The 19,358-nt window shown below is 35.9% G+C and overlaps 1 protein-coding gene and 1 long non-coding RNA gene across 4 annotated transcripts in view; one reads left to right on the top strand and one right to left on the bottom strand.

Annotated features, from left to right (window-relative positions):
* LOC125110631 (uncharacterized) overlaps window positions 1-1,668 on the top strand; it is a 45,014-nt gene extending 43,346 nt beyond the window's left edge. For all 3 annotated transcript variants that reach the window (XR_007130681.1, XR_007130678.1, XR_007130679.1), the window contains one exon: window positions 1,015-1,668. This is a non-coding gene — a long non-coding RNA (uncharacterized LOC125110631). The remainder of the gene's footprint in view (window positions 1-1,014) is intronic.
* The window catches only part of KBTBD3 (kelch repeat and BTB domain containing 3), a 31,676-nt gene that overhangs the window by 9,469 nt on the left and 2,849 nt on the right, over window positions 1-19,358 (bottom strand). The window contains exon 2 of the mRNA XM_047752006.1: window positions 1,613-1,857. Within this exon, the coding sequence (XP_047607962.1) occupies window positions 1,613-1,833 (221 nt within the window). The 5' untranslated portion in view covers window positions 1,834-1,857. The remainder of the gene's footprint in view (window positions 1-1,612; window positions 1,858-19,358) is intronic.

Below are 19,358 nucleotides of genomic sequence, written 5' to 3' on the forward strand. Positions count from 1 at the left end.
AAAAAAGAGTTACTTGGAAGAAAAACTGGAATAGAATAGAAGGGGGAAGAAACTAGTGAAACCTGAGAGTGGCAGAGCCTAAGAAAAGAAGAGTTAGGGCCCCAGGAGTTCCCGTCATGGTGCAGTGGAAACAAATCCGACTAGGAACCATGACATTGCAGATTTGATCCTTGGCCTCGCTCAGTGGGTTGAGGATCCTGTGTTGCCATGAGCTGTGGTGTAGGTCGCAGACACAACTCAGATCTGGTGTTGCTGTGGCTGCAGCGTAGGCTGGCAGCTGTAGCTCCGATTAGATTCCTAGCCTGGGAACCTCCATATGTTGCAAGTGCAGCCCTAAAAAAAGCCAAAAAAAAAAAAAAAAGAAGAAGAAGAGTTAGGGCCCCAGTGGAATTTGAAGAACAACAACTTAGGTTATCTGAAAGAAGTAATGAAAAGAATACATGAAGACATATAGGCTAGTCTAGGCTAGACATAAGGCAAACAGCTAGTAAAAGCCCCCCTGTTTCCAGTAAACTATGATGCAGCACTGAATCACTGCTCCCAAATTCAAATAGAAACAGGTGTTTGGCAAGTAGTGGATACCAATGAACTTGGTGAATGAAGTACAGCATGTAGGATTTATTCTAGAGCAGTAAGAGTATGGGTTTAAATAGATGTTGGTAGTAAAATAGGAGTTAAATTAAGGATTATGACCAGTTTAAATTAACTTGCATTTAGCTGTTTCTATATCTTATAAAAAACTCTTTTTATCAAGTTTATTTGTTAGAGACTTAAACCCTATTAAAATAAAAATTGCTTCTAAAAGTAAAGATAATGCAAAATACTGCAATTAGAATATGAGTTTATTTCGGTATGAATAGAAGGGCTAAAGGTTAGAATGTCAGCAAGAGAGGTTTGTCTCTCTGACTGATAGGCCTCACAGGATGGTATTACCTTGATACAACTACCACAGTACTAAGGTCATGTGTCTGTCCCTAAACCCTGAAAATCAGAAACCTGCTGTCATTTTTACAGTGTCATGACTAGGACATTCCCTATAGGATGATCCACGTGGGAAACCAAATTATATTCAGAAGACTGTCTAGAGTCAGAACAAGTTGGATGCTCTCCACAAATGCTTCTAGAGGAAGTTTTCCTTACTGTAGAAGTATCTTGGCTAAATGAAGAGAAATTCTCTGGGTTAGAATCCTTCTCTTCTGGACAATCCATGGATACAATAAATAACTATAATGTATTATCTTCTTAGACTCATTTTCTTTAACTTGGCTTTCATTTTTGCTCAATCTGTCCTTTCCTCTTTTTCTGAATGATACAGTACAGGGAGCTTCCAAAGAAAATTAGCCCTGTATCAAAATAATTTTTTTTCCAGACCATTTCAAGGAACTAATGATCCACAGAACTTTGAGAAATGCCAGCCTGGGAAGACCAGAGCTTTAAAAAGGATAGTCCTAAATTTTCATACTCAAAAATCATAATTTAGGTTCTAATTAGCTTTTTTAAAGTATTAAAAATTACTGTTCCATGCTGCGGGAGAAAAGTTAAGTAAGGCATTAAAAATAACTGAATTAGTAGCATCAAAATATCTGAGGGACAAAGAGGCAAGGTAAAGTACCTGAAAAAGTCACTGCATGCTGCTAACACACAACGATGACATGGGATTATTTCATCTTTCATGATTATTTTGAAATCATAAAACACATTTTGTTCTCTAAAATTCTGTAATATACTTAAGATTTTCTGTCCATGATCTTCTGACACAATGAAGTTGTTTTTCTTCTCAGATGGAATTCCATTACATGAGCTTTGTTGACTGCAATCATTTGGATTATCCATAGCCAATTCTGTCTGTTCTTATAACTGGAATAAAAAAACCAAATCATTGATGTAGCAGAGTGTTAATGAACTTTTTCATATATAAAATTTGCCCTTTCAGGGTCAATTACACAAAAATGCTCATTATGAGCAATCATAATAGCAAACCTTATACTAAATGTTTTCATGACATTTTGCAATAAATTCCTTTTAAATTTTATAAATATTGAGCTAACTGGAATAAAAAGTATATTATTAAGGGGTAAAGTTCAAGGAATTGAATATGAATAATTGTGTTCAACAGCACAATTTTAAGTTGTACAAAAAACTTACATACGTGACACATCCCTCTCCCCTCCCATCCATTTTCTTCTTGTAGCAAAGCACATGTTAAAATGTTGTCCTCCCTTTTGGAGAAATACGAAGTTGAAGACAGGGGATAGGGTAAAAAAAAGCTGAAGTGATAAATAGATAATGGCTCATGCAAAGCCTTACATACCACCCAAAAGGGCTTGGGGTTCATTCTATATGTAATGAGGAATATTTAGAAAACTTTAAGGAGGAGTAGCATTTTACCATTGGATTTACATTTTAGAAAGATCATTCTGCTAAGAATACAGCAGTGAGTAACAATGATGTGGCTTCTATTCTCATAGAGATTACTACCTTATGAGACAGATATGCATGTTCACTGGCATTGGTAATGAGAATATAAAATATAAAAAAATCCAAACTCTTTTTTCAATGGAAAACAATTTTTTATTGTGTTAAAAGCTGAGATGTAGCTATTGCAATAATCTAAGCAACTCAATAAGTATATTTATTAATCTAAATAATTATCTGTTGATTCTTTCACATTATCTGCATAAAAATCACACAATTTAATAAATAATGGTTTGCTTTTCTTTCCTATTTGTTGTCAATTTTATTTCCTTTTTCTTGTACTATAGTAGTAGCTAAGACCTCCTATATAATGCTGAATAAAAGCAACATGGTTTGCAATACTTTTTAAAATCACTGTATATGTATATATAATTTACACCTAATTTATACCAAGTTATACATACGTGTGTGTGTGTGTGTGTACATCATTTGGAACTTGTGTTGATTAAATCAAATATTGAGGCTCATAGTTCCTAGATGAGAAGTGAACCAATGATATATGGTAATTTTTATTTCTCTGACTAGCAATATAAATAATTTGGCTTTATTAGAAATGTTCAAGTACTAAACTAATACATTAACATTACACACAGGTATTCACTTTTGTAAAGTGGTTAAAAGTTAAAGCCTGCCATATCTATTCTATGTAGAATGGTCAAGCAGACAATCTGAAATGTCCTATTTTATCAATTTGGCTTGAGTAAATTTCTGTATGTAGACTTTACTTAATTAACAATTATAAGTGCTTATCAAAGAGAAAAGGTGCTGGGAAATATATGAAAGGGAAAGGGAAAATTGATTCACAAGATAACTAAAGTCACTGAAATTGATAAAAATCACGAAGATAAGCAGAATCAATAGAGAAGAGGGCCAAAGGTGGAACACCAATGATAACCAACCTTAAGGGACAGACAGTTTAAGTTGAGGAATTATTTACGTAGCATCTGCTTCATGCCAAATGATAAGTCTAGATAATCTGAAAATATAATGGAAAATACAATCTATAAAAGACACAAGTGAAAGTTCTACAGTTGAGGAAGAACTTAAAAAGAACAGAAAAAAAAAATGGAGGAAAACTAGGAGAGATGGTGGAAGCCAAAAGAAGGGAATTGCAAGTATGAAGTAGTTACCCATATGTCATCAAAACCTGAGAAAGGTTAAGTAAGGACCAAAAATATGTCACTGATGATTTGAGGGTAGGATGGGGAGAGGCCAGGTCACAGTGTTTTGGTTTTTTGTTTTGAGATTTACAGTGGTTTTAAAAGGAAATAATGATCAAATTTTGTATAAACTTTTTTTTTTTTTTAAGTTCAGTGAGGTGGGGACTAGAGGAGCATGCAGATTCTAAGGAAATTTGTTTTTATTTGGGAGAAATTTAAGGATGTTAATATACTGAGAAGAAAGGGAAGAAATGGAGGGAAATTTTTGATAATGATTACAACAGTCTAAATTAAACACTTATATTCCTATGAATGCAAATCTTTTCAGACCTTTAAACCAGTAAGTCAGAGAACAATACTATACAGTAAAACTTCCATTTCTGTTAACAGGTTAATTTTTTCAAAATGGGAAATTTAAGCTGGCATTAAATAATGAGGCTTAAGACACAAAGATAGTAGAAACATACTTGTTTCACTCAATGTCCATGCTCTTTTCAATGCTATTCTGACCCTGGGTTTTAATATCAAATGTAAGCTCAGAAAGTAATTTTAGTGCTCAAAAAATCCAACCATAGGAGTTCCTGTCGTGGCGCAGTGGTTAACGAGTCCGACTAGGAACCATGAGGTTGCGGGTTCGGTCCCTGCCCTTGCTCAGTGGGTTGACGATCCGGCGTTGCCGTGAGCTGTGGTGTAGGTTGCAGATGCGGCTCGGATCCCGCGTTGCTGTGGCTCTGGCATAGGCCAGCGGCTACAATCCCGATTCGACCCCTAGCCTGGGAATCTCCATATGCCGCAGGAGCGGCCCAAGAAATAGCAATAAGACCAAAAAAAAAAAAAAAAAAATTCCAACCATAGATGTACAGGCCAAAAGTTAACATGACAATTTAAGATCATTCTGAATAAAAGAGACATATTTGATAATAATAAAAGCCAACATTTATAGAGCTAGTACCATGTGTCAGGCACTGGGCCATGGGTTTCACAGAGTATTTAATTTTTTTTTTTTGTCCTTTTTTTTTAGGGGTGCACCTGTGGCATATGGAAGTTCCTAGGCTAGGGGTCGAATCAGCGCTGTAGCTATGGGCCACAGCCACAGATACACAGTATCTGAGCCACACCTGCAACCTACACCACAGCTCACAGCAATGCCAGATCCTTAACCCACTGAACAAGGCCAGGGATTGAACCCACATCCTCATGGATACTAGTCAGGTTTATTACTACTATGCCACCATGGTTAACTCCCTAATTTAATTCTCATAAATATCACCCCTATAAAAACAATGAGACTTCCCTAATTTAATTCTCATAAATATCACCCCTATAAAATATCCCTATAAAATATCCCTATAAAAACAATGAGACTTCTACTTTAGTAAGTTATAGTAGACATACTTTTTCCTGTTTAGTACAACTAAAAACCCTGGACATATGTAAATATATGAATACACAAATATATGAAAACTGTGAAAAGTGGAGAGAAACAGGCAGACTGACTAGTGAAGTTGGGACCCAAGGAACAAGACAGTGGTGATGATGCCAGAAAGATGTTACTGGAGTCTGGGTCCTTGTCCATGCAGCCAAAGAATGAACTTTGTGAACACACAGGCAGCAAGCAAGCAAAGTCTTTACTACCAGGAGAGCAAATAGCTCCCAGGATGGCTGGGAGGGGGGAGAAGAGCCCCCTCTTGTCTTATAGGGGTTTTTATCCCTTAAAGATGGGGGGGTACCAATGTGGGGTCCAGAAAGATGTGGTTTTCTCCCACTGGCCTTGCCCAATTACCTATATCAGTCCTTGTCCAATAGGGGTCTTAGGGGTGGAAACATCCTGTAAGTCTCAGGGTTTCTTTGCCCTTTCCTTCTGGTAAACGGAGTCACTGAGGGTTAGAGATTAATGTCCATCTGGGCATAGGTACACTCCCTATGGCAAACAAGGCCTGTGGGGATGTTACTCCCTGGAGCCCTTAAGCCAGAAATGTTAATCAATAGCCATATCAAAGAATGCATCGAAGCCATGCTCCTACACTGACTACCTGAGTTATTATTCTGCCTCAATGAGTTTCTGGGGTTTTATTTTTTTGCCTAATATATCCCAGATATTGAAGAAGCTGATAATACTGAACACCAGTGGGCACATATGTAAAGAGCTCCAACCTGATCTCTTTAGGCAAAGGACCAGGAAAGAGAGCAACCTGGCAAAACAGAAAGTTCTGACAAATACCATAAAAAAAACTGGGCTCTATCCCACCTAAGTCAGCAAAAGTGGAATGGAGAACTGCCATGATAGACTTGCCAGGCTGTAAGGAGGTGCCTTAGCTCTCCACCTCACATCCCCCTGAAGTGGTATTGGTGAAGGCTGAGTGGGAAGTCAGGACATTAATCTCTTCCAGGTGGTAACAAGTGAGCCAATCCCCATCAGTGGTGATCCTGTGGCATGTGGGAAGTCTCGACATTTACCCTCACCTGGCAATAACATGGCATTCATCCTTCTCCTTGCTAGAGTAGAGTCAAAGGCCAATTATTTAATTAGCAGCAACTAGTCCATCCTCACATGATGTCAGTGGAGACCATATGAGGAGAGATAACAAAGTGCCCACTGTTATCAGGGGATAATCTGAAGCTGAGACTGATATCAGAGGATGCAAGACAGGGGTGCCTAAACTTCAATTCTGTCCAGCAGTAGAATGGAGCCCCTCCCATCCTATGAATCAGCAGAGGTATGGTGGAAAGTCTGGACTTCATCTCAACCTGGCAGCAATGAGGTAGTAACCTTAACCCAACAAGTGTCAACAAAGATCCACTAAAATACAAGATTTAAATAAGATCTAGAGTCTTAACATAATATTCAGTATATCCAAGAACCAAGTCTATATCAAATTAAATGAGAAAAAAACAATCAACAGACACCAATAGTGAGACGACACTGATGTCAGAATTATATGCCAAGAATTTTAAGGTAACCATAATAGAAAAGCTTCAATGAGCAACCACAAAGTATACATTACATACATGCACATATATATTATATATAGTTTTCCCTGGGCAACCTCTGAGGGTTGGTTCCAGGACATTCCCCTATCACACCAAAATCCACAGATGCTTAAGTCTCTTATGTAAAATGGCATAGCACAGTCAGTCCTCTGAATCTGCAGATGTGGAATCTGCAGATATGGAAAACAGCATGTATGTATAAAAATAAGTGATACAGTACCTAGAACAACCAGTAAAGAGTCTACACAAAGAGATTCACCCAGAGTCATTAGCTGAATGAAAATGACATCCAAAAAAAGTTCAATAAACATCCAGAACACAATTTTGAAAACCAGTTTACCCAAACTCAAGATGTATATAGCTATGTAATCAAGACTGTGTGATACTGGTGAAGAAACTGATACACAGATCAGTGGAAATAGCCCCACTCAAATAAAGTCAACAGATTTTATGACCAAATTTCAAATGCAATTCAATGGAGAGTACTAAAGCAAATGATATTGAAGTAAATGGATATTCTCGGGCAAAAATAAATAAATAAATAAACAAATAAAATAACCTTGATCTAACCATCACACTTCATACAAAAATTAACTCAAGATGAACCATAAATTTAAATGTAAAATTTTAACCCACAAAACTTTTGCAAAAAAAAATTATAAAGGAAAATCTTTGTGACAAAGGGTTAGTCAATGAGTTCTTAGATGTAACATGAAAAATAGAATCTATAAAACAGAGGAAAAATTCATTGACTGAATTTTACCAAAATAAAAATTTTTCCTTTATGTCAGACCCTGTTAAGATGAAAAGACAAAAAATGAGCTGGGAGAAAATACTTGGAAATGAAATCCAATAGTATTAATATCTGGAATATATAAAGAATTCCAAAACTCACCAGTAAGAAATAATAATAATAATAATTCAATTAAAAGTAGGCAAAGGGCATGAAAAAATGTTTCATCAATGAGAAAATAGAGATGGCAAGTAAGCACATTATGAGATGTTCAATATCATCAGTCATTAAAGGCACATCTTGTTTTATTGCAATTCATATTGAATTTATGAAGAGCTGTGGCAACTCTATGCTATCAGACAACAGCATTTTTTAGTAACAAAGTATTTTAAAATTAAGGTATATACATTGTTTTTTAAAGCAGTGCTATTGCACACTTACTTAACTGACAGTATAAATATAACTTTTATATGCACTAGGAAAACAAAAACTCCATATGCCTTGCTTTGTTGCAATATGTGCTTTATTGAAGAGGTCTAGAACCAATCTCCCTAAATCTCTGAGGTATGCCACCATGAAAATGTAAAATTAAAATTGCAGTGAAATATTACTACCTATTAGAGTTACTAATATAATATTAAAAATAGTTGTAACACCAAAACATTTGAATGGATGCAGAGACATTGGATCACTCATGCACTACTAGTGGAAAATTTTTGGTGGTTTCTTAAAAAACTTTTAATTTGTGTTTACAACATGGTCATTTCATTTGGCTAAGGAACTCAATAAGTGATTCTACCTGATGTAAGACCCCAAACAATGAGACTTTTTGGCTTTGTTTGAGCCTGTTTTGCTGTTGCTGCTGGTTCAGGCAGGGAGGCTAATTCCTAGGTCCACCTATTGCGGAGCATAGCCCCTGAGCTGCACCCACCAGGAAATCTGGCCTGAGCACCTGGGAAACTGAGCAGCCCAGCAGCACTTGTAGAGTGCCAAGCCAGTGACTCTTCCATCTTCAAAACCTAGGAAGTGACCCTGTCTGACCAAGGAAGTTGGTGTGCACTTTTGCCCAATTCAGGTCCTTGGCCAGAAAGCCATACCAGCTGGAAAAGTTGTTACATTCAAAGCAAACTCAAAGTCTGTCCTGAGGCTAATTACAGCTTCCAGACTTGTCCAACCAGAAAAACTAACCAGACCAGGAAGCTACACAGCCCAACCTACAGCCATGCTTACAATTTCAAAGGAGCAGAGAGATGAGCCAACATGACACCATCAAAGGAAAGCAATAAAACTCCAATAACTGACCCTAAAGAAATGGAGATCTCTGAACTGTACAAATTTCAGAATAATCCTCTCAAAGAATTGTAGTGAGCTTCCTTACAGATAAATAAAATTAGAAAAACAATGCATGAACAACAAAGGAGATTCAACCAAGAAACAAAAGCCATTTAAAAAAAAAAGGGGGGGGGAGTTCCCACTGTGGCATAATAGGGTCAACAAGGTCTCTGCAGTGGCAGAGACATAGGTTCAATCCTGGCCCGGTGCAGTGGGCCAAGGATTCAGTGTTGCCACAGCTATGGCATAAGTCACAACTCCAGCTTGGACTCAATCACTAGCCCAGGAACTCTATATGTTGGGGGGCAGCCAAAAAAGGAAAAAAATCCAGAAATCTTAGAGTTGAAGAATACAATGACTAGCCGAAAGAATTCAATGGAGAGCTTTAATATCAAAATTGGTCAAATGGAAGAAGGAATCAGTGAACTAGAAGATAGGGCATTTGAAATTACCCAGTTGGAGGGAGGAAAAAATGCAAAAGGGTTAAAAAAGACTATGAGAGCCATAGGACATCTTCAAAAGAATAATATTTGCATTATGAAAATCCCAGAAGGAAAAAAGAGAGAGACATATTTTTAAAGCAATAGCTGAAAACTGTCCAAACCTGAGAAGAGAAAAGGGCATCCAGAGTCATGAGGCTCAGAGTACCCCAACAGATGTACCCAAAAAGGGCTACAGAGGCACACTATAATTACATTATCAAAAGTCGGACAAGGAAAAAAATTTTAAAGTAGCAGAACAGCAACATTATAAAACAATACCAGGAGGAAACCTCGATAATTAGAAAATATATGGAAATTAAACAACACACGCCCAAACAACCAATGTTTGGAGAAGAAATTAAAAAGAAAATGAAAAAGTATCTTGAGACAAGTAAAAATGGAAATATAACATACCAACACTTATAGGGTGGAGCAAAAACAGTTCTAAGAGCTAAGTTTATAGTAATATATGCATATATCAAAAAAAAGACTTCAAATAAACAATTTAATTTTACATCTCAAGGAACTAGAAAATGAAAAACAAAATAAGCCCAAAGTTAGCAGACATAAGGAAGTAATTAAGATTAGAATGGGAATAAATAAAAAGAAGACAGGATGACAAAACTAAAGAGTTTTCTGAAAAAACACAAAATTGACAAACTTTTATCTTGACTAGCCCAGCATAAGGAAGACAGAGAAATAGAGATTGAGATATTAATAAAACTATAAATGAAAGAGGGATATTACAACTGATACCACAAAAATACAAAGGATCATAAGAACCTTCTATGAACAATTATATGCTAATAGATTGGATAACCCAGAAGAAATGGATAAATTCCTAGAAATATAGAAACTACCAAGTCTGACTCATAAAGAAATTGAAACTCTGAACAGTCTAATTTCTTGACAATTGAATCAGTAATCAGAAGAAAATTCGCAATGAAGAAAAGCTCAGAACCAGATGGATTCATGGTTGAAATTAGCCAAACATTTAAAGAAGAGTTAAGGTCAATTCTTCTAAAACTCTTCAAAAAACAAAACAAGACAAAAGGTCAATTCTTCTAAAACTCTTCAAAAAACAAAACAAAACAAAAACAAAAACAAAAAACCCAAAGCAGTGAGAACACTCCTAAACACATTTCATGAAGCCAGTATTACTGTGCTAAGAAAGCCAAATAAGGCCACCACAAAAAAAGAAAACTATAGACCAATATCCCTGATGAATACAGATACGAAAATTCTCAACAAAATACCAGCAAACCAAATTCACATTAAAAGGCTCATACCCCATAATCATCCCTGGTATGCAAGAGTGGTTCAACATATGCAAATCAATAGATGTGGTTCATCATAATAGAAAGATAAAAATTATAAAACCATCATGTGGTTCATCACAATAGAAAGATAAAAATTATAAAACCATCTCAATAGATGTGGAAAAATATTTGAAAATTCAACATCCATTCATGATAGAAGTTCTCAATGGGCTGGGCTAGAAGGAGAGTACCTCAATAGAATAAAGGCGATATATGACAAACCCACAACTAACATCATACTCAAAGAAAAAAGGCTGAAAGCTTTTCCTCTAATATCAGTCCAGGATAAGAGTATCCACTCTCACCTTTATTCCCACATAGTATGGAAGTTCTAGTCAGAGTCATCAGGCAAGAAAAGCAGATAAAAAGCATCATATTCAGAAAGGAAGAGGTAAAATTATCTTTTCAGATAACATGATTCCATTCACAGGAAATTCTAAAGACTCTACCAAAAAATGTTAGCACTAATAAATAAATTCAGTAAAGTTACAGCATCGACTACAAAACATCAATATACAAAAATCAGCAACATTTCTATATACTAACAACGAATTAACTAAAAAGGAAAGAAAACAATCTCATTTACAATAGCATCAATAACAATAAGGTGCTTAGGAATAAATTTAACCAAGTAGGTAAAAAACTTACGCACTGAAAACTACAACACACTAATGACAGGGATTGAAGAAGACACAAATAAATGGAAAGATACCCCATGTTATGGATTGAAAGAATTAATATTATTAAAATGTCTGTACTACACAAAACAATCTGTAGATTCAATACAGATCAAGATTCCCAGGGCATTTCTCACCAAAAAAAAAAAAAAAAAAAAACCAGAAAAAAACAATCCTATAAATCATATGTAACTACCATAGACCCTGAATAGCTGAAACAATGCTGATAAAGAACAAAGTGAGTTACATAACTTCCAGATTTTAAACTATATTACAAAGCTATAGTAATCAAAACAGCAACGTACTAGCACAAAAACAGACACATACACTAATGAGAAAGAAGCAAGAGCCCAAAAGTAGATTCACATATATACATTTAATTAATATTTGACAAGTAAGCCACAAACTCAATGGAAAAAAGACAGTTTCTTCAATAAATGATGTTGAGAAAACTAGATATTCACATGCAAAAGAATGACACTAGATCCCGATTTCACAATATCCACAAAAAATAAATTTAAGTCTTTAATCAACTTTGAGTTAAGACCTGATACCATAAAACTCCTGTAAGATAAATAGGGGATAAGTCCTTGACATTGGTAGTATCAATAATTTTTTTTGGATATGACACCTAAAGCACCAGTAACCAAAACAAACAAGTGGAACTACAGAAAACTAATAAGCTTCTGTACAGTAAGTAAAACAATCAACGAAATGAAAAGGCAACCTATAGAGTGGGAGAAAATACCCTTGAGCCATACATCTGATAAGGTGTCAATATCCAAAATATATAAATAACTCGCACAACTTAGAGTTCCCATCATGGCGCAGTGGACACAAATCTTGCTAAGGACCATGAAGTTGTGGGTTCAATCTCTGGCCTTGCTCAGTGAGTTAAGGATCCGGCATTGCTGTGAGCTGTGGTGTAGGTCACAGATGTGGCTCAGATTTGATGTTGCTGTGGCTGTGGTGTAGGCTGCCAACTGTAGCTCGAACTGGACCTCTAGCCTGGGAGCCTCCATATGCCACAGGTGTGGCCCTAAAAACCAAAAAAAAAAAAAATCATCTCACAATCTGATACCAAAAAACAAAAACAAACACAAGACAACTCCAAATAATGTAATTTAAAATGGGCCAAGGACTTAATAGACATTAAAAAAAAAAAGATATTCAAATAGCCAACAGGTACATGAAAAAGTACTCAACATCACTAATTGCCAGGGAAATGGTAATCAAAATCCCAATATATCAACTCACACTTGTCAGAAAACAAACAAACCAACAAAAAACAAAAAACCAAGTACTGGTGGGGAGGTGGAGAAAAGGAAAGAGATCTCTGTACACTTTTGGTGTAAATGTAAATTGATACAAACAATATAGAAAATAGCATGGAGGTTCCTCAAAAAATTAAAGACATATGATGTGTCCTTATGATATGTACCATATGATCCAGCAATTCAACTTCTGGGTATATATCCAAAAGAAATCAAATCACTATCACATGGAAATAACTTAAATGTCCATGGGTGAATGAATAAATAAAATGTGATACACACAAACATTATTCAGTCATAAAAAAGGAATCTTGCCAGTTGTGACAACATGGATTGACCTTGAGGGCATTATGCTAAGCTTTCCCTGAAAATCTTCTCATACTGTATGATGTAACTTATATGTGGGATCTAAAAAACCAAACTCATAGAAACAGAGAAAAAATTAGTATCTGCTAGAGATGAGCGTATGTGTGGGGGAGCCTGGGTGAATGCAGTCACAATGTACAAACTTCCAGTTATAAAATAAATCAGTTCTGGAAATGTAATGTACAGCATGATGACTACAATTAACAATACTGTGCTAGGAGTTCCCGTCGTGGCACAGTGGTTAACGAATCAGACTAGGAACCATGAGGTTGAGGGTTTGATCCCTGGCCTTACTCAGTGGGTTAAAGATCTGGCGTTGCCGTGAGCTGTGGTGTAGGTGGCAGACGCAGCTCGCAGCTCGGATCCCGCGTTGCTGTGGCTCTGGTGTAGGCCGGTGGCTACAGCTCAGATTAGATCCCTAGCCTGGGAACCTCCATATGCTGTAGGAAGCAGCCATAGAAAAGGCAAAAAGACCAAAAAAATAAAATAAAATAAAATACTGTGCTAAATATCTGAAAGTTACTAAGAGAGCAGATCCTTCAAGTTCTCATCAGAAGAAAAAAACTATAAATGTAGGTGATAGATATTAACTACTTGTTGTAATCATTTAGCAATATACACATATAATCAAATCATGATGATGTATACCAAAACTACCATGTTATATATCGATTATATCTCAATAAATCTGGGGGGGGGGGCAAAGCTAAACGTATACAATATGCCCAATAATCATAAACCTGGGCATTTATCCTACAGAAATAAAAAGTTATGTGGGCATAAAAACATGTCCAGGATTTTTCACAGAAGCTTTATTTACATAGTCAAAAACTGGAAACAACTAAAATGTTGCTCAATACACAAATAAGTACACAAACTGCAGTACATTCATACCACCGACTATAACTCACCATTATAAAGTAACAAACTACTGATACACCCAAGGACTTGGATAGGTTACAAAGGTACTATGATGAGTGAAAGAAATCAATCTCAAAAGATCATATATGATTCCCTTCCTATGATATTCTTGAAATGACAAAATTATAGACATGGAAAAGAGACTAGTGGTTTCCAGGGATTAAGAACTATGGTGTATAAGTGTGGGGGGAGGGGCGAATACACACAAGGGAAACCGTTCCAGCGTAGTGATCTATATTAATCTGTAACTTCACTGTGGCAATAGTGACAGGAATCTATCTACACAGGTGATAAAAGGACATGGAATTATACACACACTCTTATCAATGTCAAATTCTGTTTTGTTTTGGTTTTAGATCCAGCTTAATATGGGATCTCTGTTCCCAGACCAGGAATCAAACTCTGGTCACATCAGTGAAAGTGCCAAATCCTAACCACTAGACCACTGGGGAACTCCAAATTCGGATTTTTGAATTTGGACAGTAATTATATAGGATGATCAATGGGGTGATTGGGTGAAGGATAGATACATGTGATTTCTTATACTATTTTGTAACTTCCTATTAGAAAATTATTTCAAAATAAATATTAAAAAGACAATTATACATAAATTCAAATCAGAAATTACTTTGATATTACAGTTTTGTTCTTGTTCAAAAACTAAGAAAATTCAAAGAAAACATTCTTTTATTTTTGGTATAAGTGGTTCTTCGGTTTTTAAAAGTAAGTTGAATGCAAAATGAAACAGCTAAAATGTACCCAAACCTGAGATTTTCAAAGGATAAAAACTGTATTTTTGCATAGCGGCATACATAGGTCTTGAGACTATCAATTAAAAAAACCCAACCAGGGAGTTCCTGCTGTGGCACAGTGAGTTAAGAATCCAACTGCAGCAGCTGTGGAGGCAAGGGTTCAATCCTCAGCCCAGCACAGTGGGTTAAAGGATCTGGCATTGCCACAGCTGTGGTATAGGTCACAGCTGCAGCTCAGATTCGATCCCTGGCATGGGAACTTCCATATAACATACATGTGACCAAATAAAACAAAACAAAAAACCTAATCCAAATGTTTATTGAAGCTCACTGTTCATGAATAAGAAGTTAACCTAATGATATAAGCATAAAGAAATTCTTATTTCTATAAAAGATAGTTACAAAAAGCAAACTTAACTAGAAATTTTAAAGTATTTTCAAATATATTAGAGTCATACATAAATATTCACTTTTATAAAGTTGTTAAAAGATACTCTGCCATGTATACTCTACACAGAATGACAAATTCAAGAAGCAGAAATTTTCATTTCTTAAATTTCGTTTGAGTAATTCTCTACTTATTTAGTGTATTTTACAAATTCCAGAGAACTTGGGATTCAGAGCTGAAGGAACAGGGTTCTAAATGATCCATCACTTCCTAGTGATCCCTACTGAGGCTCTTTGAGGCTTTGGCTTTCCCATGAGCAAAGTGGATGTGTCAATTACTGCTGTGATGCTTAAATGATATAACAATATTAAATTAATGTTGTCAAATGGTATAAAAATATTAATGGTTAAAACCAATAGTAACATACACTTAACCAATAACATTATTAATTGTTAAACAATTCTTAAATTTTGATAAAAGATGTGTAAGGCAATTTTTTTCTGCCAGGCTATTCTGTACATTCAATATCATATCTCACTAATTTTAAGACTTTTTTCACACTTAGCATATCTGAAATTGACAGACAGGTATCTTATAATCACTTTCAGTTGAATAGAAGTCATAATATATTTGTCGTTACATGTTGATGTGCATCAAAATGTGAAGGATTTCTATCATTGTCTTGGAAGAAAACTCTAAAGATAATAATGGATGCTCATTTAAGAAATGATACATCACTACAGCACTTAATAACTGACACCAATATTACGTAGAAAAATATGGACACTGAGACTGAGTTGAAGGCGAATTAGAAGAGTTAGACTCTAAATGTGAGCATCTCGGCTAATTAATTTTGCTTATTTTTTAAATGTGTGTACACAGTTGATACGATTTTTTTAGAAAAGGACTTTCCGTAAAGTACAAAAAAATTCCAAGTGATGAAAAGCTGTGTCATATCTAATATGGCTTTTCTTTTTTAGTAGCAATAAAACATGTGTGTATTTTATAGGAATGCATCTCATCTTCAATGAGGCACCTTCCTGCCCAAAATATTAAATCAATTTTCAAAACTATTCTCTCGTTCTTTCTTTTAATATCTTCCATTTAAATGTGACTTTTTAAAAATTGAATTAATAAAAGAATCAAGCCTAAGAACCAAACCTTTGACATTAAGTAATGACAAAAAAGCATAAATGCCTGGATAGAAGTGGAATATTAAACTAACGCAATTCAACCCCTAGCCTGGGGAAGCTCCATATGCCATGGGTGTGGCCCTAAAAAGACAAAAAAAAAAAAGTCTTTAAAACAACTTATAACACAGATAACTGCTACTGACCTTATTTTATAGACAGAGAATGAGGCTTAACATATCTGAAAATGATAGATATTTTATAATCACTTTTTTCAGGCAGCAGTCATGACACATTTGTCATTACATGTGTATGTGCATCAAAATGTGAAGAATGAGTTATCAGCATCTTGTAAGAAAACCCTGAAGATAATAATGAACAGCAAGTAAGCAGGGAGATGGTGTGTAAACCCAGTCAGTGTGGCTCCCAAGAGCATGCCCTCATCTATTATCATATCAGAGAGTCTTTCTGAGACGGTATCATTTAAGTTGACACCTGAATGATGAGAAGGTAAGGGGTTGGTGAGAGAAATCATGTTTAAAGCCCTAAAGTGGGAAAGGGTCCTTCAGTGAGGATGTGAAAGAATGCCAGCATTGCTGGAGTATAGTTAATGAGAGCAAGAAGGCTGGAGTTACCTCATGCAAGATCCCACAGGCCAAAGGGAGCTGGCATTTTATTTTTTTGTCTTTTTTTGTTGTTGTTGTTGTTGTTGCTATTTCTTGGGCCGCTCCCGCGGCATATGGAGGTTCCCAGGCTAGGGGTCGAATCGGAGCTGTAGCCACCGGCCTACACCAGAGCCACAGCAACGCGGGATCCGAGCCGCGTCTGCAACCTACACCACAGCTCACAGCAACGCCGGATCGTTAACCCACTGAGCAAGGGCAGGGACCGAACCCGCAACCTCATGGTTCCTAGTCGGATTCGTTAACCACTGCGCCACGACGGGAACTCTGGGAGCTGGCATTTTATAAGTGCAACTATTATGGAAGACTGAAGTGGACAGTGACATGATCTGATTTATTTTTTAAAAATAATCTTTCTGGTGGGTATGTGAAGAATGAATTCAAAGAAGGTAAGATAGAGTCAAAGCCATTCATTTATTCAACAAGCATTAGAAAGTTTAGGTAACTATTACTGTAATAAGCACTACTCCAGATATTGACCATATAGTCAAAAATAATAGACAAGGTTCTCCACTCTGGAGTACACTGCAGACAGGTGAACACACATACAAACTACCTCTTCTCCTACATCCACAATCTCTCCACTCTCCTGAACATTTTCTATCAATGTACAAATTTTAGTATCTTCCATCTTTAAACAAAAAATTAAACAAAAATCTATTCTTTGACATTTTATTCTCTTCCAGCTACCATCATATTTCTCTATTCCCTCCCCAAAATTGAAAGCACTATCTTTAAAGAACTGTATGTAATAACTTCACCCTCAATTATCATCTCAACCCACTATAATCAAGTTCCTCTCTTTCATTCTATTAAAACTGTTCATGTCACTGAAACAGAACATTTTAAAATCTGTATGGAAACACAAAAGGCCCTGAACAGCCAGGAGGATCTTGATAAAGAAGAACAAAGTTGGAGGAATCACATTCCGTGACTTCAGACTATACTACAAAGATACTATAATCAAAACAGTATAGTACTACCACAAAAACAGACACATAGATCAGGATAGAAAGCCCAGAAATAAACCCATGCACTTAAGTCAATTAATCCACAATGAAGGAGGCAAGAATACACAGTGGAGAAAAGACAATTTTTTCAGTAAGTGGTGCTGGGAAAACTGGACAGCTACATATAAAGAATGAAATCAGAACATTCTCTGACACCATATACAAAAGTAAACTCAAAATGGATTATAGACCTAAATGTAAGACCAATACTATAAAACTCCTAGAGGAAAACATTCTTTGACATAAACCACAGCAATACTTTTTTGGAACTGTCCCCTAGAGTAATGGAAACAAAGGCAAAAATAAACAAATGGCACCTAATTGAATTTAAAAGCTTTTGCATAGCAAAGAAGACCATAAACAAAATGAAAAGAGAACTTATAGAATGACAGAAAATATCTGTAAACGATGTGACCATTAAGGGCTTAATTTCCAAAATACATAAACAGCTTATATAGCTCAATATCAAAAAAACAAAACAACCCAATAAAAAATGGGCAGAAGACCTAAACAGACATTTCTCCGAAGACATGAAGATGGCCAACAGGCACATGAAATATGCTCCACACCGCTAATTATTAGAGAAATGCAATTCAAAACCACAATGAGATATCATCTCACAGCAGTCAGAATGGCCATCATCACAATATCTACAAATAGGAGTTCCAGGTGGCTCAGTGGGTTAAGGATCCAGCATTATCACTGCTGTGGCTTGGGTCACTTGCTATGGTTCAGATTAGATCCCTGGCTGGGTAACTTCTGCATGCTGCAGGAACAGCCAAAAAAAAAAAAAAAAGACTACACATAATAAATGCTGGAAAGGGTGTAGAGAAGAAGGAACTCTCGTACAAAGTTGGTTGGATTTTAAATTGGTGCAGTGACTATGTAGAACAGTATGGAGTGCCTTAAAAGAAAATAAAAGGAAAATTACCACATGATCCAGCAATTTCACTCCTGGGCATATATCCAGAAAAGATGAAAAGTCTAATTTGAAAAAGTACATATACCCCGATGTTCACAGCAGCTTTACAATAGCCAAGACATAGAAGAAACCTAAATGTCCACCAATAGATGAATGAATAAAGAAGATGTGGTGTATATACATATTTACACACACACACACACGCACACAATGGAACGTTATTCAGCCATAAAAACGAAAGAAAACAAATATATAGCTATCAAAGGGGAAAGGGGGAAGAGATAAATTGAGAATTGGGGATTAAGAGATACACACTATATATAAAATAGACAGCTGACAAGGACCTCACCTATTGCATAGCACAGGAAACTACATTCAATGTCTTTTAATAACCTGTGATGAAAAGATTCTGGAAAAAAGATATTTATATTGTATGTATAACTGAATCACTGCTGAATACCTAAAATGCTGTAAATCAACTATATACTTCAATAGAAAATAAATAAAATTGTTCATGTCAAGGTCACCACACTACCATCTTGCAGTCAAATTCTAACTTTTCTTTCCTCTTCTTGCAACCTCTCAGAAGTATTCACATTTTTAACTAGTTTCCCCTTCTTTTCTGTGCCACATTTTTCAGGTTTTCTATCTCTTAGTATAATTAAGGGACCCAAGCACTGTGATTAAGGGTATGGACTTCTAGACTTAGCTCTGAAGACAGGTTGGTTCAGGAGTGCTTATGG

The sequence above is a fragment of the Phacochoerus africanus genome, chromosome 11 (genome assembly GCF_016906955.1).
Source record: "Phacochoerus africanus isolate WHEZ1 chromosome 11, ROS_Pafr_v1, whole genome shotgun sequence".
NCBI classification, from domain to species: Eukaryota; Metazoa; Chordata; class Mammalia; order Artiodactyla; family Suidae; genus Phacochoerus; species Phacochoerus africanus.